The sequence below is a fragment of the Bufo gargarizans genome, chromosome 5 (genome assembly GCF_014858855.1).
Source record: "Bufo gargarizans isolate SCDJY-AF-19 chromosome 5, ASM1485885v1, whole genome shotgun sequence".
Lineage (NCBI taxonomy): Eukaryota > Metazoa > Chordata > Amphibia > Anura > Bufonidae > Bufo > Bufo gargarizans.
In genome coordinates this window covers 123846385-123874257 of record NC_058084.1, presented here as the reverse complement: position 1 = coordinate 123874257, position 27873 = coordinate 123846385, and the positions used below count along the sequence as shown (strand labels likewise).

The following is a 27873-nucleotide window of genomic DNA, read 5'->3' as shown; positions in this document are numbered from 1 at the left end:
CAGAGGTTTATGTGCTTCGACACAAGGACTTAATCATAACCTGATTTAACGGGAGTTCAACCCACTTCTTAAATCCTATGCTCACCTCATGACATAGGCTCGTTCACATGTCTACATAATTAAATTGAATACCAGAACCTACGTCATGGGCAACCACATTAAAACACATATAAAAAATACAAACAATGGAGTTGTTCAATATTCATAGATTAGATCCTGTCTATGAGCCAAACCTTTTGGTACCCTACAGTCAAGCACCTGAATCCAGTACAACTCCCGGTTCAGGATCTTTCTTTTGAAATCACCTCCTGTAACAGCGGCTGCGGGAAAAAAAAGGGATGAAATATCTAGGCCAGATATTTGAACAGGATAAACTGAAAGCTTTTAATACATTGGCTAGGGAGTTTGGGATCCCCCAAAAGGATATGTATAAATATCTTCAGCTAAGGAATGCGTTGCGGACAGTGGAGCAGGATAAAAAATATAGAAGGTAAAAATCTGATAGATTGTATAAATTTACTAACGGGGGTGAAAGAGGAGGAACAACCGCAAAAAGATACAGGATTTTGATGGAGGGAAAGAAAAAACGGATTACAATACTTGCCCGGAAAAAATGGGAAAATGAACTACAATTTTTTACGGTAGAGAAATGGAAAGACGCTCTTAGAAGTTATGCTAGGGTTTTGGATAGGGGTTCACATAAGATTTCACAGTTTTTTATAGTTCATAGGTTACATCGATCCCCATGGATGTTGAAAAGAATGGGCGTGAGAGCATCGGACAAGTGCCCAAAATGTAGGGGAGAGAATGCAGATTTAATACATTGTTTCTGGAGATGTCCCAGATTGTTCAGATATTGAACAGAAATAGCAGAGACTGTATTTCTATTTTTGAAGGTCCAAATATCCGAAGATCCAGTAACTTGTATATTAGGGGCAACTCTGTTGAAGTATGGAAAAAATGGATAAGTTTTTTTTTTTTGTTTCGTCCCCCTCCTTCTCCCTAAGGGTGGTGGGTGGGTAATTTAAAATTTGAAAATAGCTTTTTAAGCACAGAAAATTTAGCTGTTTTGATAAACCTGAAACTGTAATTATCTATTGTAAATATGGACTTTTCTATTGCTGAATTGATGTGTTTCGGGTACAAATGTACATGTCTTTATAAAAATAAATTTAAAAAAACAGCGGCTGCGGTGCGCCGCTGTTCCCCTGATTACCGCTGCAGTCCGGGACACTCTGTTTACATAAGTGATATTGCTTCTGAGGATTCCGCCTGAGTTCGGTTGGTGTCCTGTTACCCTGCTCTAGGGGCGGCATGCATCACTCCCTGGGCGGGCTGGGTTAGGTCAGGTGACCTTGCTGACCAACTCTGGCTCTCCTGCAGGTATTTAAGTGGTTCAACCCTTTTCCCAGATGCCTCAGTGTCAAGGTCCTAGTGTTTGCTAAAGAGTCTGATAGCCACTGGTGCTTCTGATCTTGTACTTCGTTCCTGGACTCTGCTTGTCGTCTCATCCCTGCCTGCTTTGAGTCTTCTGTTGCCGACTCCGATTGTCTGACCTGTGCCTCCTGCCCCGACCTCCTGCCTGTCTGACGACACCTCTGTCTCATCCTTCGGCCTTGCACCGTTGGTCCTGCTTAAATCTCTGCTTATACTTCAGGTACCTGCTCAGGTACTCCCTGGTCCACCTGGACCAGCTGCCACTGACTGGTTGCTCTGCAGTAGCCCCTGGCAACTACCCTAATGGCTCAATTGCATCCTCACCATCTGAGGCTCTGGTGAATACCAGATAGTTGCTTAGACACTCTCCTCCAGAGCATAGCCAGTCAGTGGCACAGTGGGTTCACATCCGCTGATCCGTGACACCTCCCCTATGCGAACAAAACACTCTTTTGATACCCATCATTTCTAAACTGTTTAAATTCCCTTTATGTATCTCCTTAAAATGTTTTGATAACATTGAGATTTTAATTGCTTGTTCTTTGGAAAGGTCAAAAAAATCTTTACGCATACAGGTTGTTAGGCTGTTAGACATGCAGCCAACATATCGAAGACTGCATTGTTTGCAAGTTGCTACATAAATTACATTGGCAGTATTGCAATTTATATAGGTTTAAATCTTATGGTTTTCACCTGTAACACTAGAAGTAATAAAATTAGCAGTTTTAATATACCGTATGAGTATAGCCTCCATTTATTGTAGCAGCCTGTAATTTTTAACCACGTATGCATTTTTTGGGAGTCATCTAAAAATCGTCTCGGAATTTAATGCTTGTAGATAGGGACAGACACGGACAGTGAGCCCTGACCTGGAAGCCAGTCAACTTTCCCTACCTACTTGCAGTTGAAGTCCTAGGTAGCAAGACTGCAACTAGTAGACAGTCCCTACGCTACTAAGTTGCAGAGACAGACAAACACCAACAAAAAAAAAAAACAGCACTAAGGAATAGTCATACGTGAATGGGTCAGAACCAGGCGGACAACGCAGTACAAAAACGAGAGACGGAGTAGTCAAAAGACAAGCCAAGATCAAATACCAGATGAGATGCACAGTACAAATCACGTGAGACAGAGTGGTCAAAAGACAAGCTGAGGTCAAAAGCACAAACAAATCCAAACAAATCCAAGAACCAGTAACCTAGCTAGTGAGCCCAAACAAGACTATCAATGGCACTGGTATATGTCCAGGAAGGGGTTTAAATAAAGTACCAAGTACCAGGATCAGAATTAGATCGGTCATGACTCGGCACTCCATTAGTCAGAACACTAGCATATGGGAATAAAGCATCTGAGCAATCAACCCACTGTTAGTCTCCTCCAACATACACCCTCTGTGGAGAGAAATGGAGCATTGCATCCTATTGCTAAGGAGGCTGCCGCACTACCAGGGGGTGTGGCTTAGCAGCGCGTCTCTCCTGGTGCAGTTGCGCTAAAGCTGGAGATTTCAATGCTGCAGCCTAGACAGGTAAGTTTGTGACATGAAGAGAGTGTGGTTCCCAGTGTGGGCACCTTTCTTACATACTACCCTAATCTCTTGTTCTAAAATTGCCAACAATTTGTCATCCTGAAAGAAAATGGAGAGATATCTATGCACTATCTTTGTAACTTGTGCAAATTGGAAGTGGACTGAGAAAACTGGATATAACTGATTCAGACACAATTGATGATCAACCAAAAATCGGCAAAGGGGGGTAGGACAAAACCATCCAGGAAGCAGTTACCCAATTCCAGTGTTCCACTCACTACCAAAGATCCACAAAGGTATCTTCACACCACCACTTAGACCCATTGAGGCAGGTATATGTGGTCTTGGGAGCAATTGGGGGCTTGGGTTTACCATTTTCTCCAGCATCTAGTCCAGAAGATCCCCAGCTACATCAGAGACACAAAACATGTACTTGATATGGTTGGAGTGGAACGGTTTAAGGGAGCCATGTGTGACATCACGGCACTATGCCCCTCCATTCCCTACCATTTGGGACTTTCATGTTTGAAACCTCATTAGAACATGTACAGCACATACGTGTATAGCCCAGCATTGAAAGATTTTATTTTCATGTCAGTGGAGTGGAGTTTAATACCATACCTATTTCTCCTTTAATGGAAGTTTTTTATTTGCAGAGGGGAACATCGATGGGTGCTACATTTTTCCCTTGTTTGCAAATATCTACATGGCCCATTAGGAAGAGTTTTATTTAATTAATTAAGTAAACTGGTTTCTGCCAATGGCAGATTTATTGATGGCTTGATTGGTATTGAACTCCACTGACCTGGAATTCACACATTTTGTGTGATACATTAACAAAAATGACATAAACCTGCATTTTACTCATCAGATTGCAACTAACGGAAAAGGAAGTTATGACCAATCATTATAGAAAAGAAACCTGCTGGAATGGTGAAAGTATTAAGCTGCAACGTAATTGTACAGATAATGCAACTTTTGAAAAAGAAAGCAAGAAATTGCATTTGAGATTTAAAAATAGAGGACATTCAGATTAGGTTCTAAATCATAAAAAAACTAAACCAATTAACAGAAATGAACTGATCCGTCATGAGATACAAAAAATAAATAAATAAAAAGGATAAACAAATGACCAGTAGCAACGTACATCTGTCAATTTGCACAGGTCATGAGGATGTGTATAGATATCTCCCTATTCTCTTTCAGAATGACAAATTGCGGGCAATTTTAGAACCAGGGATTAGGGTAGTCAGCAGGAAGGCACACACTCTCGGAGTCTATTTTTAGATAACCCCCCAAAAATGCATATGTGGCTAAAAACTACAGACTGCTACAAGTGCAGCCACAATAATTGCAGGTTATGTTCATATACTAAAACTGGTAATTTTATTAGGAGAAAACCATAAGATTAAAACCTATATAAATTGCAATACTGCCAATGTTATTTATGTAGCAACTTGCAAACAATGCAGTCTTCAATATGTTTGCTGCACGTCCAACAGCCTAAAAACCTGTATGCGCAAACATTTTTGGGACATTTTCAATGAAAATTTTTTTACGGTAATATCTCCATGTTATCAAAACATTTTAAGGAGATACATAAAAGGAATTCAAATAGTTTGTAAATAACGGGTATCGAAAGAGTGTTTCACTCACATAGAGGAGGTAATTTGAATAGGAAGATCCTGAACCACGAGTCATACTGGATTCTGATGCTAGACTGTAGGGTACCAAAAGGTCTGGATCATAGACAGGATCTAATCTATAAATATTGAACAATAGTGATGTCCCGAACTATTTGCCGGCGAACAGTTCGCGGTGAACATGGCTTGTTCGTGTTTGCCGCGGTGGGCGAACATATGCGATGTTCGGTCCACCCCTATATATTATCATTGAGCAAACTTTGACCCTGTACCTCACAGTCAGCAGACACATTCCAGCCAATCAGCAGCAGACCCTCCCTCCCAGACACTCCCACCTCCTCGACAGCATCCATTTTAGATTCATTCGGAAGCTGCAGTCTTAGTGAGAGGAGGGACAGTGTAGCTGCTGCTGATTTAATAGGGAAATCGATAGCTAGGGCAGTGTTCTGTGTCCACAGCCTCATCTGCTGTAAGGACAGCGTCCTGACAGCCCCCCAAAAAGCCCTTTTTAGGGCTGGTACACCAGTCTGTTTTTTTATATATATATTGCAGTTGCCTGCCCGTGTGGGAGAGGCTGCAGGCCCACAGACTGTACTGTGTGCACACCACTAATATAGGGTGTCACAGTGCCTTGCAGATAAAAAAAAAGTCAATTTATTATTATTTTTTTTAATATAATCGCAGTTGCCAGACAGTGAGAGGCTGCAGGCTCACAGACTGTACTGTGTGCACATCATTCATACAGGGTGTCACAAAACCTTGCAGATAAAACTAAAGTCATTTTTTTTTTTTCTCTGTAATAAATATAATCGCAGTTGTAAGCCAGTGAGTGTCTGGCCCACACAGACTGTACTGTGGCCACTGGCGGTTGTTTGTGGTGCATTAAAAGGGGAGTTTGGTCTGTCAATGTCTGTGAAGCGGGCGTAACCCTTTCACTACCTGATAGATACAACATCATACCTGATCGTATACACACACTGGATGTTTTAAACCACGTTGTTCAAAAAAATTTAGGATTGTTAGGTGATTTATGCCCTTTATGGATTAAAACCCAACTCTGCGTCAACTATGTAATTTTCCATGGGAGTTTTGCCATGGACCCCCCTCCGGCATGCCACAATCCAGGTGTTAGTCCCCTTGAAACAACTTTTCCATCACTACTGTGGCTAGAAAGAGTCCCTGTGGGTTTTAAAATTTGCCTGCCTATTGAAGTCTATGGTGGTTCGACCGGTTCGCCCGTTCGCGAACATTTGAGGAAATTCGCATTCGCCATTCGCGAACTGAAAATTTTATGTTCGCGACATCTCTATTGAATAACTCCATTTTTTGTATTTTTGTATTTTTTATGTTTATATGTGTTTTAATATGGTTGCCCATGACGTAGACTCTGGTAATTAATTTAATTATGTAGACGTGTGAAGAAGCCTACGTTATGAGGGGAGCATAGGATTTAAGAAGTGGGTTAAACTCCTGTTGAATCAGGTTATGATTAAGACCTTGTGTCGAAACGTGTAAACCTCTGCATCGGCTCTTGTTCCTGTACATTATAATGCCTTGAATAAAAGTGAATTTTAGCTGTGTACGGACCTTGGTTTATTTTCCTGAAAAGTCCTGGCCGTGCATGCGGCACACAAGAGGTGGGTGAGCTCAAATTGTCTGCTGTTTAGGTGTCTGAACATGGCAGGCCTGTGGTTGCAGTAAAAATGCCAAGCACTCAACAACTAGGTAGCAGTGGGTGGATTGGGGGACAGAGGTAGCCCCCTCTCTGTCTGTCTAACCACTCAGATGCTGTTATATATAGTTATATCATAGGTCATTAAAGTGTTAATTATTATTGTCATATATTATTTATTTTCATAAACTGCAGACAAAATAGAGGATTAACGGGAGGGGATATACTTGAAACTCTTGGGCTTCAATGCAATATCTGTAATTGGGCCTCCCACGTGGCACTTATTCTAGGGTCCAGGTACAACTACTGCCCCTGCACCCTCTAGTAACGCCCTTGCAAAAAGCCCATTTTAGCCATTTTTGTTAGAAACAGACATTTACAACTAATTTGTTTTTGTTTTATTTTTTAAGGTATGGATCATAATTTTTTTTCGTATAGTGATACAGAGACCACGTTTCTAGGCGTTCCCTATGACTACACATCTGTCATGCATTACTCCAGTACAGCGTTCTCTGCCACTGGCAATCCAACACTTCAAACAAAGAAAGCTGCGTTCAATAATCTTGTCGGGAAGCAAATGGATTTAAGTGCCAAAGATGCCTTAAAGTTAAATCGACTGTACAACTGTTGTAAGTAAATATTCTGAAAAAAGTGTTCATGCGTTTTTCATCCCTGCCTGCTCTTTTAAGACATTTGTATATTCATCATACAGCCAGTTTCAGGCTGGACAGCATTGGGCCCACCATGGGAAATTACTTTGATGGCCCACCCTCCTTCTATAGAGGACCTGTTCACATTTATTTAACATTTTGAACATTTACTTTTTTATGCAATGGCACTCTGCAACCAGCACTCTGCCCTGCCTCTATGCTGGATGTGGAATGAGGCATTAGTGTACATTTTGGCCAAAGCGTAATAAGCCACTCACCACGTCAAGGTCGCCTCTATGAGTGGTCCCTAGTTCCTACCTGTTATGGGCCATTACAGCCACACAAAGTCCAGGGAGCGCAGGTACAGCATGCACGCCAGGCACTCTCTGCTTTTAACCCCGTCCGGTGCCATAACAGCTTCCATCGTATCCAGTGTTGAGCCCACTATATACTTCTCCTGGAGCCAAATGGCTACTGGTAGGCGCTATAAAAGCAGACTCAGTTTTATACTTACTTTAAAACCAGCCTCCAGGGCAGACTAACTGGTCAGGTGTGCATGACTAGTATATATTGGAGGCGTGGCGATCTCCAAGCAGCCATGCACACCTGACCAGTTAGTCTGCCCTGGAGGCTGGTTTTAAAGTCAGTATAAAACTGAGTCTGCTTTTATAGCGCCTACCAGTAGCCATTTGGCTCCAGGAGAAGTATATAGTGGGCTCAGCATGCATGTTGGTACTTGCATCCCTGGATCCGATGGAAGCTGTTATGGCACCGGACAGGGTTAAAAGCAGAGTGTGCCTGGCGTGCATGCTGTACCTGCGCTCCCCGGACTTTGTGTGGCTGTCATGGCCCATTACAGGTAGGAACTAGTGTTAGGGACCACTTATAGAGGCGACCTTGACGTGGTGAGTGGCTTATTACGCTTTGGCTAAAATGTACACTAATGCCTCATTCAACATCCATAGGTAGCGTAGTGATAGGACCCCTTGCTATGCTGAGAGCCGTGACGTGGTGCATGTGGGCTCCGATATCTTCCTGACAGGAATATATTGGCGAAAGTCTCAGCTTTTAATATCTGCATTTATGACTAGCCAGTATAGTCAGTGGCATATCCGTTTGGTGCATTTCTTCTGTGATTTATGATTATATTTTCATCCGCACAATGCTCCGTTTTGTGTAGGATGCCTTTGTGGTGCATGTGGACCGCGCCGACATCCTCCACCGTATGCAAAATATTTTTTGCTGGGGATAGTCGTTTGCTGCGGTCCACATGCGGTGGGACTGCTCCCCCAATGAAAAACACGCTACAGTGTTAGGGGTTGAGCAGCTCCCCCAGATTTGCCACTATATTTCTGTGTTTTTGTCTTGTTTTATATGTAGTGTATGTGCCTTTACCTGGCATTTAAACACTCTCCTTTGCACCTGGTAACCTCCATCACACGGTCTGATATGGGTGTGGCTTACAGTCTGGCTTTGTTCACATTGCACTAGTTGTCCTGCTGGGCGGTTGTGTGGAAGCTTGGCTGTGAGCTGGATTACATCACCTTCAGACCTTGTGCACACCATAGGTAGCGTAGTGATAGGACCCCTTGCTATGCTGAGAGCCGTGACGTGGTGCATGTGGGCTCCGATATCTTCCTGACAGGAATATATTGGCGAAAGTCTCAGCTTTTAATATCTGCATTTATGACTAGCCAGTATAGTCAGTGGCATATCCGTTTGGTGCATTTCTTCTGTGATTTCTCATTCAACATCCAGCATAAAGGCAGGGCAGAGTGCTGGTTGCAGAGTGCGATTGCATTTGTGTTTTTGCGTTTGTATGTGTATTTCGCCATAGCAATGTGCACCTGCATACAGGGTTGTGCTGACTGAACCCCCCACATTTACATTTTTATACAGAGCAAATCATCAATGCAGTTTAAACAATTACATGGGTTGTCCTATCTTCCCGTTTCTAAGGTGAGATGGGACTAAGACCCATCTACGAGGTGGTTGGGAAACAGCAAAGAACAGGAACCAGGCACACAGAACAGCACAACAAGCTACGTTGCTTAAAAGTTATTGAAACAGCAGTGGGGGCCGATACTACGCTGTTTACTTGGCTCCCATGCATTGCAATGTGAACTAGGGAAAACAGCAGAGCGACAGACTGATCTGCTGTTTACTGGTCACCTGGCTGATGGTGCTTAGTCCCATCTCACCTTAGAAAAGTTGATATGGGACAGCCCCTTTAAAGAAGCATTCCAGTAGTTAAAAGATATCCCATATCCACAGGATAGAGAATAACTATTAGATAGATGCAAGTCCTACCCCCACTACCACAAGAATGGGTACCCCAAACCCTGCAGAGCCCCCAAAATGAACAAAGTGGCAGGTTGACCATGTGCACCTACACTTCATTTATCTCTACGGGAGTTCTCAGAGACAGCCAAGTACAGAACTCTGTAAATCTTGTACAGGGCCGTGCTGCTGAATTTCTACACTATAGGGCTCGTTTCTGGTAACCCGGACATGAAAGAAAAGGGCTTGAATCCACAAGAACTCGCTCCCTCAATCCACATAACCTGTAGGACACCAAAGGGTTCGCAAGATAGTAAATGTGGATTGAGGATTGAGGGAGCGAGTTCTTGTGGATTCAAGTCCTTTTCTTCCATGTCCGAGTTACCAGAAACGAGCCCTATGGTGGAGAAATTCAGCAGAGCGGTCCTATACAAGATTTACAGAGAATTACCTGGTGACTTTGACCCACGTAACTTTTTAGGATCAGCAGCGCTAAGATTCCAGGCAACGCATAAGAGACTTTTACTTTGACTTTTATCAAGTACAGAACTCGACTATTTACAGAACTCGCATAGAGGTGAATGGAGTGGCAGTTCATGCCTGACCTGCCACTCTATTCATTTCAGGGTATCATGAGGGTAGGACCCCCACCAATCTAATAGTTATCCTTTATCCCATGGACCGGAATACCTCCTTAAAAACACAACCTCACTGTTGTTTTTTCATCTCCTTTTTTCAAAAGTCATAACCTTTCTGTTGACATACGCTTATGAGGTGCTGTGTTTCTGGGACACGTTATCTCTTTTAATGGCATCATTGTGGAGTACATGTAATGTATTATACAGCTTTTAAAGAAGCTTTTTGGGGAGACAGAGTGAAAGAATGCAGTGATTCAGCAATTGTATTTTGGTTTGTGTTTCTATGCCGTTCACTGTGTGGTATGTGATATAATGACTATATTTAGTTGGTCGGTGCTAATACTGAATTTATATCGTTTTCTACTTGTTTTTCTACTTTTGCAAAAAAATAAAAAATTCATTTTCTTCATTTTTTCCCCCCGTATCACTGCATTCAAAGGTGCATAACTTTAAATCTGTGTGAGGGCTTGTTGTTAATGAGCCGAGTGGTAGCTTTCATTGGTGCCACTTCTGTTTACATGCACATTTTTGATTGCTACTTTTCTTTTTTTTAATCTTTTTTTTATCGTACAACATAAAAATGTGATCATTTTATTTTATGAGTCATTATGAACGTGGCAATGCCAATTATGTATGTTTTTTTTATATATACATTTTCAATTAAAATTAACATATTCACTGACGGAAAAAGGTAATCTTTTGGTGTTTTTTACTTGATTTGTTTTACTTGAACATGTGATCCCTTTTGTTCACATAATACACAGAAACACTTCTGTATTCCGATGTACATTATTATGATGACCCTCCTAGCAAAAAAGTGACAAAACAGACTAATCAGATTCCTTCCAAATTGGCTGTATGAAGGGTGGAGACCCCACTGATCATCTGTAAATTGTTGGTGAACGGAGCAGCAAGTGCAGTACCACTGTGGGGGGAACAAAATATTGCACTGTGGACTGTCTGTGTCCTGTACTGGTAACTAATCTATATGTGTGGAGGACAGAGTATTCTGGCTTGTCATACTGTGTTAGTCATTTTGGAGATTTGACCCACTAAGTAATTCAATACCAATTTATGTTTGTATGTTTAAAGGGAACCTGTCACCTGGATTTGGGGTATAGAGCTGAAGACATAGGTTGCTAGATGGCCGCTAGCACATCCGCAATACCCAGTCCCCATAGCTCTGTGTGCTTTTATTATGTAACAAAAACTATTTGATATACATGTAAATGAACCTTAGATGAGTCCAGCAGTCTCTGACTCTGAGCCCAGCCACGCCCACTGTGAAGGAGCCCAGAACCGCCCCGCATCTTCCGAATCACCTCCTTGCTCCCCGCGTCACAAAGCTAGAGCGCCATAATCTTGCGATGTGCGAGCTAGCACATGCGCAGTTCGTTCCCTGAGGCTGATCCCAGCATAGGGAAGAAACACTATGCCGACACTGTTCATGCGCTAGCTCGCACATCGCAAGATTACGGCACTCTAGCTTTGTGACATCAGGGAGCAAGGAGGAGATTCGGAGTATGCAGGGCGGTGCTGGGCTCCTTTACACTGGGCGTGGCTGGGCTCCGGAAACGTTAGTAGCCTCTTTTTTTGTCGTTTTTTTTGACACAATTAAAGCACAGAGAGCTATGGGGAATGGATATTGCGGATGTGCTAGCGGCCATCTAGCAACCCCATGTCCTCAGCTCTATACCCAAAATCCAGGTGACAGGTTCCCTTGAAGGGTACTTTCACACTTGCGTTGTTTGATTCCAGCAGGCAGCTCCATTGCCTGAACTGCCTGCATGATCGGCAAACTGTATGGAAACACATGTCCTTTTTTCTGACTGATCAGGCATTATCAGGATCCTGATCAGTCTGAAAAATGCCTGATCAGTCAGAAAAATGCATTGCAATACCGGATCCATTTTTCCGGCAAAACGGATCCGGTATTTATTTTTTTTCACATTTTTAAAGGTCTGCGCATGCAGAACCGTCAATGTAGCAATTTGAATGCCAGATCCGGCACTAATACATTCCTATGGGAAAAAAATGTGAATGCGGCATTCAGGCAAGTATTCAGTTTTTTTGGCCAGAGATAAAACCGCAGCATGCTGCAGTATTATCTGTCCTGAAAAGTAAAAAAGACTGAACTGAAGACATCCTGATGCATCCTGAACGGATTGCTCTCCATTCAGAATGCATGGGGATAAAACTGATCAGTTATTTTCCAGTATAGAGCCCCTAGGAGGGAACTCTATGCCGGAAAAGAAAAACGCCAGTGTGAAAGTACCCTAACACAGTGTTAATGAACCACAAAGCTAAACCAATAATATTAATATTGTGCCACTGTCTCCTTTATTGCACAAAGTAATACTATTACAATATTTTAATCTCAAAAGTGCTGTGGTGTCAGTGGCCCCAGATAATGCTACTGTGTATGTATAGTCCAGCATCAGGAATTTGAGCAGGTAATCACATGCTGTTTGTCAGCATTGCCAGATACAGTATTTTTTTTTTTTGCATGTGTCTGTTGCCCTTTATGCCCTCTTTATATATATATATAGTCTTTATATTACATGTGATAGACTTTCCTGTATTTTTATTGCGTTTGTGTTTCATTTTCCAGCTTCTTCCTTAACATTCCTGGATTCCTGTAGCTTTGAATCAGACGACATATGTGGCATGATTCAGAGCACAAATGACAATACTGACTGGGAGTATGTTTCCAGTGTACCAGAAGGACCAAACACAGACCATACACATATGGGAAAAGGCACAGGTAATATCTGTAGTCATTCCATATTACACTGTGAGATACCAAACAGTACAAGCTGTGACTTGTAGAGTTTACACTTGCTGGGGACAGGGCTGGTGGCATTTTTTTATTATTTTTTGTATCTTTTTATTTTATTTTACACTTTGTGCCCCCCATAATATCATACAAAACCTTTGGGAAGCATTTAAACATTACATTGTTTTTTATGCAGAGTTAACTGTGTACCGCTTGGACGTATCTAGACAACTGGTGGTCTGGTTAAGTATATTTAGGTGTATCATTCCTTCAGCAGTTACTATTTAGTGTGTATTGTATTCGTGCTGTTATAGCATGAATATGGCCTTTAGTTCAAACAGTTCCTAGGTAGCTACCATTTAATCCTTGGTATTTCCCATCCTATGAGAGCCACTGTATCTGTCACCTATGATTCTGGTGACACCATCGGGTCAGTTCATAGCAGCCATCTTTTTCCAAGATCAACTGAAGGACATACATCATATTTAATCATCCTCCACACCCAGACTTAATGTGGCATCGCTGGTATGTTGAGGTCATTTGTTAACATTGCAGGATGTATATTCATTTATATTGATATGCTGTGCTGAATGTAACCTGTACTTCATGCCCATGTTTATGTTTGCATAGCTTTGTACTGTAATGTGTTAAGGCATATTGCCATATGCTGGTAAACGATAGTATGCATATTCGTTTTCTGTTCCTCAGTCTCATCTCAGTGGGGCTGCTCAAACTATCAGGGAACTAGGAAGCTGGACCAATCAGACTCTGTGCTGGCATCACACGCCTCCGGAGGCTATTTACCAGGCAGCTGCTGGCCACAGGTGCCTGTGGTTGGTTTCCTAAGCCTCACTAGATCAATGACCTTTACCTGCTGACTCTGACATGGCTTCTGATTTTATAAAAGAAAAATCACAGAAAATAATGCACTCATACAATAGATGCAAACATATATGGACTAGCCCTCACTCTGATATGATAATATCTGAGACTTTCAGCCAATATATTTTGATCAAAACACATCTGTGCCCCCCTAACCACACCAAGGTGGTCTCAATCAGGCAGGTCCTACTCTAAACCTATAATTTTGTTCAACTGAGCTTTGTACACTGGGCACAGCCATGCTGGGTCAGAAAAGGGTCTTCCCTAAATGTATGTAACAAAGCTGAAAGCTACTATTGTCCAGTACAAAGTCCAGTAGTGGCAGGCTGTAGCTGGCCTAGAGGGGTACAGGTGAATCCCTAGTCTCCCACTCCCTGCACAAATGGAACATAACACAGTAGACTCGCTGTACTACATACAGATAGTCAGTGTACAGCACCTTAACCAGCCTATCTTCATTTAAAAAACTGGGTAGATTATTTAAGAAACTACCCAGTTTATGATTATACAGTTGCAAGAAAAAGTATGTGAACCCTTTGGAATGATATGGATTTCTGCACAAATTGGTCATAAAATGTGATCTGATCTTCATCTAAGTCACAACAATAGACAATCGCAGTCTGCTTAAACTAATAACACACAAAGAAGTAAATGTTACCATGTTTTTATTGAACACACCATGTAAACATTCACAGTGCAGGTGGAAAAAGTATGTGAACCCTTGGATTTAATAACTGGTTGAACCTCCTTTGGCAGCAATAACTTCAACCAAACGTTTCCTGTAGTTGCAGATCAGATGTGCACAACGGTCAGGAGTAATGCTTGACCATTCCTCTTTTCAGAACTGTTTCAGTTCAGCAATATTCTTGGGATGTCTGGTGTGAATCACTTTCTTGAGGTCATGCCACAGCATCTCAATCGGGTTAAGGTCAGGATTCTGACTGGGCCACTCCAGAAAGCGTATTCTCTTCTGTTTAAGCCATTCTGTTGTTGATTTACTTCTATGCTTTGGGTCATTGTCCTGTTGCAACACCCATCTTCTGTTGAGCTTCAGCTGGTGGACAGATGGGCTTAAGTTCTCCTGCAAAATGTCTTGAAAAACTTGAGATTTCATTTTTCCTTCGATGATAGCAAGCCGTCCAGGCCCTGATGCAGCAAAACAGCCCCAAACCATGATGCCCCCACCACCATACTTCACAGTTGGGATGAGGTTTTGATGTCGGTGTGCTGTGCCTCTTTTTCTCCACACATAGTGTTGTGTGTTTCTTCCAAACAACTCAACTTTGGTTTCATCTGTCCACAGAATATGTTGCCAGTACTGCTGTGGAACATCCAGGTGCTCTTCTGCAAACTGTAAATGTGCAGCAATGTTTTTTTTGGACAGCAGTGGCTTCCTCTGTGGTATCCGCCCCTGAAATCCATTCTTGTTTAGTGTTTTATGTATTGTAGATTCGCTAACAGGGATGTTAGCATATGCCAGAGACTTTGGTAAGTCTTTAGCTGACACTCTAGGATTCTTCTTCACCTCACTGAGCAGTCGGCGCTGTGCTCTTGCAGTCATCTTTACAGGACAGCCACTCCTAGGGAGTGTAGCAGCAGTGCTGAACTTTCTCAATTTATAGACAATTTGTCTTACCGTGGACTGATGAAAAGCAAGGCTTTTGGAGATACTTTTATAGCCCTTTCCAGCTTTATGTAAGTCAACAATTCTTAATTGTAGGTCTTCTGAGAGCTCTTTTGTGCGAGGTGTCATTCACATCAGGCAATGCTTCTTGTGAAAAGCAAACCCAGAACTGGTGTGTGTGTGTTTTTTATAAGGCAGAACAGCTGTAACCAACACCTCCAATCTCATCTCATTGATTGGACTCCAGTTGGCTGACACCTCACTCCAATTAGCTCTTGGAGATGTCATTAGTCTAGGGGTTCACATACTTTTTCCACCTGCACCGCGAATGTTTACATGGTGTGTTCAATAAAAACATGGTAACATTTAATTCTTTGTGTGTTATTAGTTTAAGCAGACTGTGATTGTTGTGACTTAGATGAAGATTAGATCACATTTTATGACCAATTTGTGCAGAAATCCATATTATTCCAAAGGGTTCACATACTTTTTCTTGCAACTGTAGATGTGATAAAGTGGCTGAGATAACTTATAAGTACAGAGGCCGCCAGCCAGTACCTTGTAGAGTCTGCTGCTGTGTGAGCAGGTAATATCTGAATCTATCCAGCCCGTGGGCCCCCAAAATACATTTTACTGGTCGGCCCTAGGCACCCCAGTCCGTCACTCAGTATCGGCATGCTTTATCCCTCTCCACCTCACACTTTTGTGACTTTTTTATGCCAGGAAAGTCGTGTTAGGGGGATGAGAAATTCCCCCTATACTTTTTTTCATGCCTTGGTGATTTTCTGGCTCTCTTTCCTGCTCCAAAAGGGCAGTCACTGTACAACCCAGCCTCGTCCCATGTGGCTGCTGCATCAAGGACTGCAGTGGTCACGTGGGGCAAGTCTTCATCACAGAAGGCCAGGTTACAAAAAACAAAATGGCTGCACACTGTTATATATACAAACAATAGAGCTAAGAAATGGGGGTCATTCTAGATAAAAGTGGTACAATACAGACTATAAATGAGTAATGGAGGTTCTTAGCGCACATACGTGTCGGGCCCATCTACCAGGCGTCAAGGTGGCTTCCGCAGATGGGTCCCTAACACTAAATATACTGCCTCTCTTTGGACTTACTTAAGCCTACAATATTCAGGGCAGTGTAGGAACCAGCTACAAACATACTCTGCTCAGAAGTCCCAGGTAGATGGGCATGTTCAGTCTAAAAGAGGTGCTACCCTCAATATATTGCAAGAAAATTGAGACTAGAACCTTCAGAATCACAGGTGCATATCCATGAAGCAAACATAATTACAAAAATCAAAATGGCTGCACACCGTTATATATACAAACAATAGAGCTAAGAAATGGGGGTCATTCTAGAAGGCCAGGTTACACAGAGCCAGGCATGGAAGCAAGTATTTGTTTTTTTATTTTTTCTCCTTAGTTCACCTGCAGCACTGATACTTGGGCTCTGTAAAGTGTAAGGTGGCAATGACACCATTTAGCATTGTTATTTCAGCAATTTTGTGGATGTGTTATTTGGTCATCATATGGTATAGATATTTGGGATCTTTACTGTACAACATTTACAATTTGGCACTGTTTAACATGGTTATATGTATACCTTTTGACACCAACAGAAGGTATCACACAGGGCACCATCCAGTGTAAGGCCAGCTTTGACTAGCAGATGGAGCTTTCTTCTCTTCTTTATATTCTTCAGTATGGGATCTAAGGGCTCAGTGGCGTGCCAGTGTGGGGGGGGGGGGGTCTCAGGGGGGTGCCAGAACAGAAGCAATGATCGCTTCCATCAATACAGATGGAAGCACTCATTGCTTTCCCTTATAAAGAGAATACTAGTGAGCGCTTCCATAATGAAAGCGCTCACTAGTCTGCAGGAGGAGGGAGAAAGAAGCGGCGTGAGCGCTGTACAGTATTTACTCTTCCTCCTGCTCGCTCTTCTCAGGGCCCGCACTGCTGTGTCCTGGCTGCCTGCAGCGTCAGGAAGTACAGAGCGCACTCTGACCTGGCGCTGCAGGAGGTCAGATGACTGCAGTGCAGCGCGGGCCCTGCGAAGACAAAGACAGCCAGGACAGGGAGAGTGGCGACAGGAGAGGTAAGTTACTTTATTATTTTGCAGTCTGATCTGAGGTCTGATATGGAGGTCTAGTGGGGGGTCTGGAGCGGTCTATGAGGGGTCTGGAGGTCTGACTGGGGGGGTCTGGAGGGCTGACTGGGGGGGTCTGGAGGTTTGACTGGGGGGGTCTGGAGGTTTGACTGGGGGGGTCTGGAGGTTTGATTGGGGGGTTCTGGAGGTTTGACTGGGGGGGTCTGGAGGTCTGACTGGGGGGTCTGGAGGTCTGACTGGGGGGGTCAGTAGGTCTGACTGGGGGTCTGGAGTGGTCTAATGGGGGTCTGCAGGTCTGACTGGGGGGTCTGCAGGTCTGACTGGGGGGTCTTGAGGTCTATTGGGGGTCTTTTTGGGGATCTGGAGGTCTGATTTGGGGGTCTGGAGGTCTGACTGGGGGTTTGATTGGGGGTTTGGAGGTCTAATGGGGGTCTGATTGGGTGTCTGGAGGTCTAATAGGGGTCTGATTGGGGGTCTGGAGGTCTAATGGGGGTCTGTTTGGGGGTCTGGAGGTCTGACTGGGGGTCTGGAGGTCTGACTGGGGGTCTGGAGGTCTAATGGGGGTCTGGAGGTCTGACTGGGGGGGGTCTGGAGGTCTAATGGGGGTCTGGAGGTCTAATAGGGGTTTGATTGGAGGGGTCTGTAGGTCTGACTGGGGGGGTCTAGAGGTCTTATGGTCGTCAGATATGGGGTCTGGAGGTCTAATGGGGGTCTGGAGGTCTAATGGGGGTCTGGAGGACTAGGGGGCACAATGGGGATTCTTACTATGAAGGGGACACAATTGGGATGATTACTCTGAAGGGGGCACAATGGGGATTATTACTCTGAAGGGGGCACATATAGGGCATTACAACTGTGAAAGGGGAACGGAGAGGGCATAACTACTGTGAGAGGGCACAATTTTGGGCATAACTACTATGAAGGTTGTACAATGAGGGCAATACTACTGTGAGGGGGTAAATTTTTATAGTATTGGGGGGGGGGGGGGTGCCAGAGAAAGGACCGGCCCCGGGTGCCAAACACCCTAGGCATGCCACTGGGGCTCATGCACACGGCCATTGCTGGGCCGTGCCTCTATTGTGGCCCGCAAACAGCGGGACCGCAATACATGGAATCTGGAAGGTCGATGCGAAACTGAGGCACGGACCCGCATGGATGCACTACAGAGTGCTTCCGTGGGGTTTCTGTCCGTGCCTCCGCACCACAAAAAAGTAGTGCATGCACTACTTTTTTTGCGGACGGACCACGAAACCAATTCAAGTTGAATGGGTCTGGATCTGTCTGTGGAATTTGCACGGATGTTGCCTGTGCATTGAGGACCGCAAATTGTGGTCCCCAATGCACAGAACAGCCGATCAACGGCTGTGTGCATGAGCCCTAACACTGTACAATCGCATCTCATCCTACAGCTGCACCTCCCATTCCAAAAAAAGATCTGCTTCTTACTTTAGAAGCCCACAGCCTTGACCATGGTTGGTTGATGCTGCTGTTAAGAAGTGAGCAATTTTTATTTAAAAAAATGCCAAGTAAATTATAATGCACTTTAGACACTTTTTAAAAACTGCCTAGAAAAAGAAGTAAGGTTAAAGGGGTTATGCGATGAATGATGTAAAAATCAGATATACTGTAGTACATGATAATCTCTTTCGAACAAACCCAGAGCCAGCCCTGTACCTCACATGGATCCAGAGACGACCCAATTCATTACCCCAATTGCTCTGCTAGATTCTCTTCAGACTGGTAGCTAAGGGGCATGCCCCTTCTGCTGTAGCATAGAGGGTGTGTCCATTCTGCTTCAGCTTAGGGGGTCATGTCCTTTCTGTTGTAGCTCTCGCCCTATAACTGTCAGAGCTTATTGCAGTTGAGAATGGAACTGAGCATGTGTGCCCAACTCATTAGGTAGACACCAAGGGGTACCATAATGAAGTAAATGGTTAAAAGGGGCGATTTTATCAGAATTGCAAAAAGGGATGACTATTGGCTTTCAGGCCAAGGTTGGAAATATTTTTGATACTGCACAGTTTGTGAACTGCTCTCGTGCTCCTTGTGGTGAAAGTGTATTTTGAATGGACAAATGGCACTATTATGAATAAGGGGTGTGGAAACTGAGGAGCACCACATGCCACTTATATGAGAAGTGAACATCGGCTACAAAGGTGTGGGAGGATGGACCGACATGCTACAGTGGAGCAGCTCACCACCAAAATGAACCAGGGCTTCTAGACGTGTGTCTAAAACAGTTCAGCGAACCTTACTGCGTATGTGGCTCCAAAGCAGACATTGCTTCCATTTTCACAGCAGTATTGGAATTGCACCTATCCTGATTGGCACATGATTGCCTTCTCCATTGAGTCACATCTTCTGCTTCATTGAACAAATAATGTTGACGTGTCAGGAGAGAAACATTAGAGAACAAACACCCTGCAACCATTACTGGAAGAACACAAGCTGGTGATGGCAGCATTATGGTCTGGGGAATATTTCCATGGCATTCTCTGGGCACACCCATCCATGTGGAATCATTCTCACCGATTTGTGTATGAATCCATCCCTGCAGATCACATACACCCATACATGCTGATTGTCTTCACTCGACATCATTTGTCACACAGCTAGAAATGTCTGACCTTGGTTGGAAGAGCATGACCAAGACTTCCAAGTACTAGCCCCCTAATTCTCCAGACATGAACCTAATTGATCATCTGTGGGACCACATTGATCATCATGTTCACTCTATGGATTCTCCCCACGGACGCTCCAGCAGCTGCATCATAATAATGTGACTCGCATGTGTAGTTTTTTCATGCTGATTTAGGTTAAAATATAAAGTTTAAAGGCCGTACAACCTCTTTATGAGAAGTGACAAAATGCTGTACACCCTATTTTTACTAGTGCACTGTGCATGAGGTGGCAAAAAGAAGTTTGTCTAACAAAATTTGTCTAACATGTCTAGTGCTTTGCAAAAAAATTACGATGGTATTCAACTTATTTTATTTTTGTACATTTTAACCTGTCATAGCATAAATTCATGCATCTTAACAAAGTATTCATAAGTCTCATTCGTAACTTTATTTTTTTCTTATTTAATTATTGTAGGATATTTTATGCACTTCAACACAAGCATAGGCAAGACTGGGGATGAAGCTATACTGGAAAGTAGACTCTTCTACGCAGCGAGAGGATTTCAGTGCCTGGAATTCTTTTACTATCATAGCGGTAACGAGAGTGACCAACTGAACATCTGGATCAAGGAATACACCAATGATTCCCCCAACGGCAATATGACATTTGTCAACTCTGTAACTGGTAATTTGTCTATCTGTCCATCTATGAGTCTGTATGTATGCCTGTTTCTGGTATATTTTTGAAGTTATGTTATTTGTTCAATTAGAATCATCAATAGTGTTGAGCGAATCAAAGTTCCCATATTTCCTCGTGCTTCGTGGTAGCAAATCAATTTAACCTGAAATAGTGTAAAAAAAAAATCAAAAAGAAAATCATACTTACCTGATCCATTTGCTCGTGACGGGTTGGCCGACGCCATCTTGCTGGAAGATCTCACACAAAATCCCATGTGGAGTGACGTATGACTTCACCACGGGCCACGCCAGATCTTGAAGCAAGATGGCAGCGGCTGGCCTGTTGCGAGCAAATGGATCAGGTAAGTATGACTTTTTTTTTTTCTTTTTTTATTGTACACTCAGTTTTTTATATCAGATGCCCATTGCACCCACTACTTACAAAGAAATCTGCTTTGTGACAAAGTAATTTGTCATGAACCAAATTGTTTTGTAAAATTCAGCGAAGCAGCCAAATCAAATTTTTGAATAATTCGCTCATCTGTAATCGTAAATATTATGTAACGGGGTTTTGAAGGCGCCCCCTAGTGTCTTTGGGGTCCCTAACCCTAGTTAACTCACTATGCCTGACAGGCGGATCCTGAGCCTCCGCTATCTGGGAGCTGGGGTACATGTCTGCGGCAGTGCCTCCACCCAGTGGAGCATCCGGGGTAGGGATGTGGGATCCCACTGGGAACATACTTAGTGCAATGAGACTGACACAGCCTAACTGGAATTAACTTTATATAGTAAGCAGCAAATTAACCAACATACATAGGAAAATACAATAGAGTAATACAGGTAACAATGCAATGTGGATTTTCCTCACCCACCCACAAGCACGCCTGTGTCCCACCCGCTTATCTTCGCCCTAGTGGCCGTTGGTGCACATGGGAGAGTTGGGGCCCTTATAAGTCCTGCTCTGCAGGGTCACTGAAGCAGCCTGAGCTGTGTAATGTCCGTCACTGGACCTCAGAGTCTTTACTGTGAGTGAGGAGACAGGTGCCCTGTGGTGATACAGGGAGAGGTTTGGCTTACCCTCACAACACGATTAGCCAGGTCAGTCAGCAGCAGTCTCCTCTCACTGGATTCACCAGACGTCTGGACTCAGCGCTTGTCTTTGCCAGCAGGCCTCTCTCTCAGCAGGTGTGATCTTGGGTGAAGCAGGTTCTCTCAGCAAGGTTCCATCTCTGTGCTGCAGTCTCCCACATTCTCAGACACATGTCCTTTTCTGGCTGAGCACGTAGTAACTTCTGGAAAGCTTACAGGACCTTCGATGATGTCACAATCATGTGACCAAAGCTCAATGTTTTATTAACAGCATACTGAGTCCATCTGCCATCTACTGGGCATTTCAGATAATGCAGCCTGTGTAACTTCACAGGGTTACATGCTCCCCCTTGAAAATACTTGCCTTCCACTGGCAAGTCCTAGCCAGGGAGCTTAACAAAAACTCAACAGAAAAAAAAAGGTTTAGCATACATACAGTACAGTTAACACAGTACATCCTAGCTAGCTAGTTATCTAGGGTAAAGAGTCGCTAACATTTACCACTTCAGCTAGTGCATGTAGGAAAGTGGCCATTTTAGATGCTGCTTGTGTCAGCGGGGCATAACTGGGCTCTCCTATATTATCATAAACTAGGGTCCTAGGGGGTTGCCGCACTCTGGTGCTGTGTCTCAGTTCTCGCTGTGGGAGAGGATCTTGGGACATCAACTGTGGAACTTCAACTCCTGCCCTCGAAGTAGAGTCTCTAAGGGAAGTTCCAGGCACAAAACATGGACTTTCTGGATTCAACCTTGGAGAACTTTGTGACCCAGGAGAGATTTCAGGACTTTGTGAAACCACAGGAGTTAAAGGAGGCAATTGCTGTGTTTCTTCTGCGGGTGATGACCACCACTGGTCCTCTGCACTGGGAGTTCCCGGGGTCTCCTCTGCCCCATTTCCAGGACTCTCGGCTGGGTTTTCCTCCAGTTCTTCACTACTCTCTTCCTCTTCATCAGCATACAAAACTGGAAGCAGATGGTTTCTATGCCAAGCCTTTATTCGGCCCTCCGGGCCCCTAATGTTGTACACTGGCAGTCCTTCCAGTTTGGACACAACCTCAAACAGGATATCTTTCCATCTGTCAGCCAGTTTGTGTTTTCCAGGCACACCTAGATTCCGGAGAAGAACTTTATCCCCTGCTTGAATCTCCCGATATCTCACCTTAGAATCATACCTTCTTTTGTTCCGTTCTTCCATTTTTGCTGCAGCTTGGGTAGCCAACTCATAGGCCCGATGAAGGTTTTGTTTGAGGTTCCTCACATATTGAAAGTGTGAAGTTGAATCTGTTCCATCAGGAGACACTCCCAAACGGACATCTATCGGCAATCGAGCTTCTCTTCCGAACATTAGGAAATAGGGTGAGAACCCTGTAGATTCATGCCTTGTACAATTGTATGCGTGGACCATGGCTTCCACATGTTTACTCCAAGACCGCTTCTCGACTTGCTTGAGAGTCCCTAGCATATCTAGGAGGGTCCTATTGAATCGTTCTGGCTGTGCATCCCCTTCCGGATGATAAGGTGTGGTTCTGGACTTCTGCACCTGCAACATGTCCAACAGCTCCTTGATCAACTTACTCTCAAAGTCTCTACCTTGATCAGAGTGTATCCGATTGGGTAGTCCATAGTGAATAAAATACTTCTGCCAAAGGACTTTGGCTACAGTCACAGCCTTTTGATCTTTAGTGGGGAAGGCTTGAGCATATCTGGTGAAATGGTCCGTTACCACCAGCACATTTCCAATTCCCGCTGTATCGTTCTCAATGCAGAGATAGTCCATGCACACAAGATCCATGGGTCCCGTACTTTTCAGATGACCCATAGGGGCAGCTCTCACAGGCAGGGTCTTCCTCTGGATACACCTCCTGCATGTCTTTACATGTTGCTCGACATGTTCCCTCATGCGAGGCCAATAGAACCGATCTTGTACTAGGCCATAGGTCTTGTCCACCCCGAGATGCCCATGTTGATCGTGGAGAGCTCTCAGGACCATGCCACGGTGTCTGTGCGGTAGTACCAACTGTTTTCTGTCAGGGTGATCATGATACTTCACAACCCTATAGAGTACTCCATCTTCGAGATGTAGTCGGCTCCATTCTCTTCGGTATAATTCTCTTTGACTCACAGGTAGAGAAGTCAGCAATTTAGGATTCTTAGTCTTCATGGCTCTGATAACTATCCCAATATACCAGTCCTGCGCTTGAGCCTTCCTCTTGTCTTCTGTGGTTATACTGGACCACTGTTGAAGCATGACCGGAGCATGGAACACCTCAGGCACGGCTTCTGGAGAGTGGCTAATGGAGTCTATCCCTCTTAGCTCGGCAAATTCTTCTTGACTCTCGGCCACCACATACATCTGACAAAAGGCTCCTACCCCCGGCCCAGGGATCTCTTCCCACTCCTCTTCTTCTTGGTGAGGAGGGAGTCTAGGTCTGCGGGACAGGGCATCTGCGCTGACATTCTTGGGCCCAGGCTTGTACTTCAGGCTGAAACTGTAGCTTGACAAGGCGGCCAACCACCTATGTCCTGTGGCATCCAGCTTAGCTGTAGTCTGGATGTAGGTAAGTGGATTGTTGTCAGTCCTTACTTCGAATGTTGCTCCATACAAATAGTCATGCAGCTTATCCACGATGGCCCACTTGAGTGCCAGAAACTCCAATTTATGGACTGGATAGTTCTTCTCTGCACCTGTAAGACTTCTACTTATGTAAGCCACCGGCCTCAATCCTTCTGGATAACTTTGGTGCAGTACACCCCCTAGGCCCTCCATACTGGCATCCACATGGAGGATATATGGTTTCTCAGGGTCTGCATAGGCTAAGACAGGAGCTTCTGTAAGTCTCTTCTTCAATGTCAGAAAGGCATCTTCACATCCTGAAGTCCATTTTTCTCCAAAGGGATCTTTAGGATATAGTGCCTTAGCACCCTTTACGTCAGAGGTAATCTTCAGTAGGTCATGTAACTCTCGAGCAATCTTTGAGTAGTCTTTCACGAACCTTCGGTAGTAACCACAGAATCCGAGAAAGGACCGCAACTCACTGATGTTATTTGGTCTTGGCCAATTCAACACTGCCTCAATTTTAGCAGGATCTGTGGCTACTCCTTCAGCGGAGACTATGTGCCCCACATAAGTGACAGAGTTCTGGGCAAATCGGCATTTGTCCACTGATAGCTTCAGGCCTTCAGCTTGAAGTCGATCCAACACCTTTAGCAATCTTTGTTCATGCTCCTCTGGTGTCTTCCCGAAGACAATTAGGTCATCTAGATACACTAGACACTCTTTGGGATTCATATCCCCCACAGTTTTCTCCATCAGCCTCTGGAAAGTAGCAGGAGCTCCTGTGACTCCCTGTGGCATTCTGGTGAACTGGAAGAACCCCAAAGGGCAGATGAACGCTGTCTTTTCCTGATCCTCCTTCTTCATGGGTACCTGATAATATCCAGACCTCAAGTCAAGCACACTGAACCACTGGCTGCCAGATAGGGCGTTCAGAAGATCCTCTATCCGGGGCAAAGTGTACTGATCTGGCACAGTCCTCTTGTTCAGAGTACGGTAGTCCACACATAGCCGAACTGAACCATTCTTTTTCCTCACTACCACAATAGGTGAGGCATAGGGGCTCCGGGACTCTGTGATGATGCCTGCTCCTTCCATCTGTTGGAGTATGTCCCGGACATCTTCCACATCTCGAGGGGGTATTCTTCTTGACCTTTCTCTGAAAGGAGTAGGATCAGCAAGTCTTATAGCATGGGTGGCACTCTTAGAACACCCCACGTCCATCTCTGCTCTGGAGAACACTCCCTCTCGGGTGGCCAGTTTTGAACGAAGGCTGTCTTTCCACTGCTGTGGTAGAGGAGAATCTTCTAGATCAAAATCTAAAGGTGCTTTCACATGATCCTTCTGTTCTGCACTCACAGACATGATGGACGAAACTTGATCTAAAAGGTGTATCACGCCAATCTTCTGATGACGATCAATCCGGATTTCTGTGGGGGTTAAATTCTGTACCATCACAGGAAAACTCCGACACCACCTTTTTCGCCAATCTTTTACCTCAGGTATGAGAGTCCACCCCTTCTTCTGATCCTCTTCAGGCAGAGACTCAATAAGGTATTGTCCAGTTCCCCCCAACATTTCATGGTGCATTGAGGCTATGGCTCGTAAGGTCTTGGTCTCAGCAGGCTTCACAAATGCGGATTCTGTTCCTGAATAGTGGCACGACCCTGGTTTTGTTTCAAGGGCTAGTCGTCTACACTCTTTTCCTAGGACAGGGCTGACCTCCATCAATCGGTCTAAGGAGACGTCTCCCACTTCGGTCAGATAGGCCTTGAATACATCCTGTACCATCTTTGCATTAGTACCCAATATTATTGGGGCACACACTTTCTTGGCTGCAGGGCATATCAAAACTTCCAGCTCCATAGGACATATCATCCCGGTGTTTAACTGGGGAATAGTTATGGTCACTTTTATGCATCCCTCCACAGGTTGAGCTTGAGACCCAACGCCCCATAGCTGAAACTCTCCTGCAGGTTCCATAGGAATGTGTTTCAAATGACGTTCATAGAAGTCTCTGTAGATAATGGTGACTTGAGAACCTGTATCTAGTAATGCTGAAGCATGAATTCCTTCTACTTGCACGTGTATCAAAGATTTTGGCCCAATCTTGGCCCCTACAGATAAACTATATGTAGGCCGGGTCTTCCGTCGCTTGTAAGACCTGGTCATTTGAGTCTCCTCAAGCTCGGTTGCCAGCACCTCCACATCCACCTCCATGGAATTCGCAGGGCACTCCCGCTGAAAATGCCCTGACTTTCCACATTTAAAGCAGTCCCCTCGGCGGGGTGAATCCTCAGGAAACAGTTTTTTCTGAGTCTTCCTGTGTTGCCCCCCACTTCCAGGGGGAGGATCTGCTCTCTCTGGTGGTGATTTGCATAAGAGCTCCAATTCAGCCACCTTCTTCCTAAGAGCTGACAGTTCTGTATCCTCTTTCTCCTTCTGTAGGGGTGGACACGTCTGATCTTCCAATCTCCTGGCTGTATTTATTAATGTGGAATAAGGCAGAACTTTATCATCCAACTTGGCTCTCAGCAGGATCATAACTGGATTATTGGTCAAACCACCTCTCTGAATTTGCTTAGATAGCCGAGCATCCAACTCAGAGGCAGTGACTGCTCCTTTATGGAATAACTTTCCAAGCGATAGCTGTAACCGGTTGATATAGTCAGTGGCTTTTTCATGCTCCTTCTGCTTAGTGGCTAGGAACTTAACCAACAGATCATCCAAATCTTCTGATCTCCCATAAGCATCCTGTAAAACTTGTAGATAGTCGTGCACAGTAGCTTGCCCATTTACTCCCTTGTACAGTCTTATCATGTCTGTAGCGGGAAAACGGAGACTCTCCACCAACCGCTGTTTCTTTATGGTATCCGTACAAGACCATTCCTCCAACAACTGCATAGCATTATCCTTCCAGACCTCAAAAGGCTCTTCTCCTGAAGGAACAGGCTGATTCCCAGAAAACACCTTTAGTTTGCGGTAACTATGAGTGTGGTTTGCCGTCACTATGGCTTCTGAGAGTTTCTGTAGTATGTCCGATACATCACTACCTCCTGTAGGCAGGGTGCGTACTTCAGGGTTGTCTGGTTTCAGTAATGCTGTAGATGGATGAGATTCTGCTTTAGGAGTAATCATCCCCTGTCCTCTAGGAGGATGGGCAGCTTGTTTAGGAATGGCTCCGGTATTTCCGGAGATGGGAGTCAGGAGCTTAGAATAATTTTCTGTGACATAATCTCTCTGTTCTAATTTAAAGGGTTGTTGCAGTGAGACCCCTTCTTTCTTATCAAGGAGAGCGTACACTAAGGAGCATCCTTCATCCGGGGCTCCATATAAATGAACGTTGGTAGGCATCTCATGGTCTCCCAAGTCCGTATGACAATATATTAACATGTAAGTTTGGCCTCCGGAATCCTGCAGGATATCCCTGACGGTCGCCATTTCTATTCCCAGTCGAATTTCTACACACAAGATGACGTGATTCATCTCACAGCAGGATGGGACTTTGCATAACATCACAGCTTGCTGTAATGGTACATTTCTTTGCTGGGCCCACTCTTTTGCAAAGGAGGGAGTGGCCTGAGGACTTAACTTATTCTCACTGGTTGTACCCCAGTTCATCTCAGCAGTGCCTCCACATGTAACGGGGTTTTGAAGGCGCCCCCTAGTGTCTTTGGGGTCCCTAACCCTAGT

At 44.4% G+C, this 27873-nt stretch overlaps 1 protein-coding gene across 1 annotated transcript in view; it reads left to right on the top strand.

Moving 5' to 3' along the window:
• The window catches only part of LOC122939334 (meprin A subunit beta-like), a 149096-nt gene that overhangs the window by 63433 nt on the left and 57790 nt on the right, over positions 1 to 27873 (top strand). The window contains exons 8-10 of the mRNA XM_044295403.1: positions 6688 to 6906; positions 12457 to 12609; positions 20336 to 20545. Coding sequence (XP_044151338.1) covers positions 6688 to 6906; positions 12457 to 12609; positions 20336 to 20545 — 582 coding nt within the window. The remainder of the gene's footprint in view (positions 1 to 6687; positions 6907 to 12456; positions 12610 to 20335; positions 20546 to 27873) is intronic.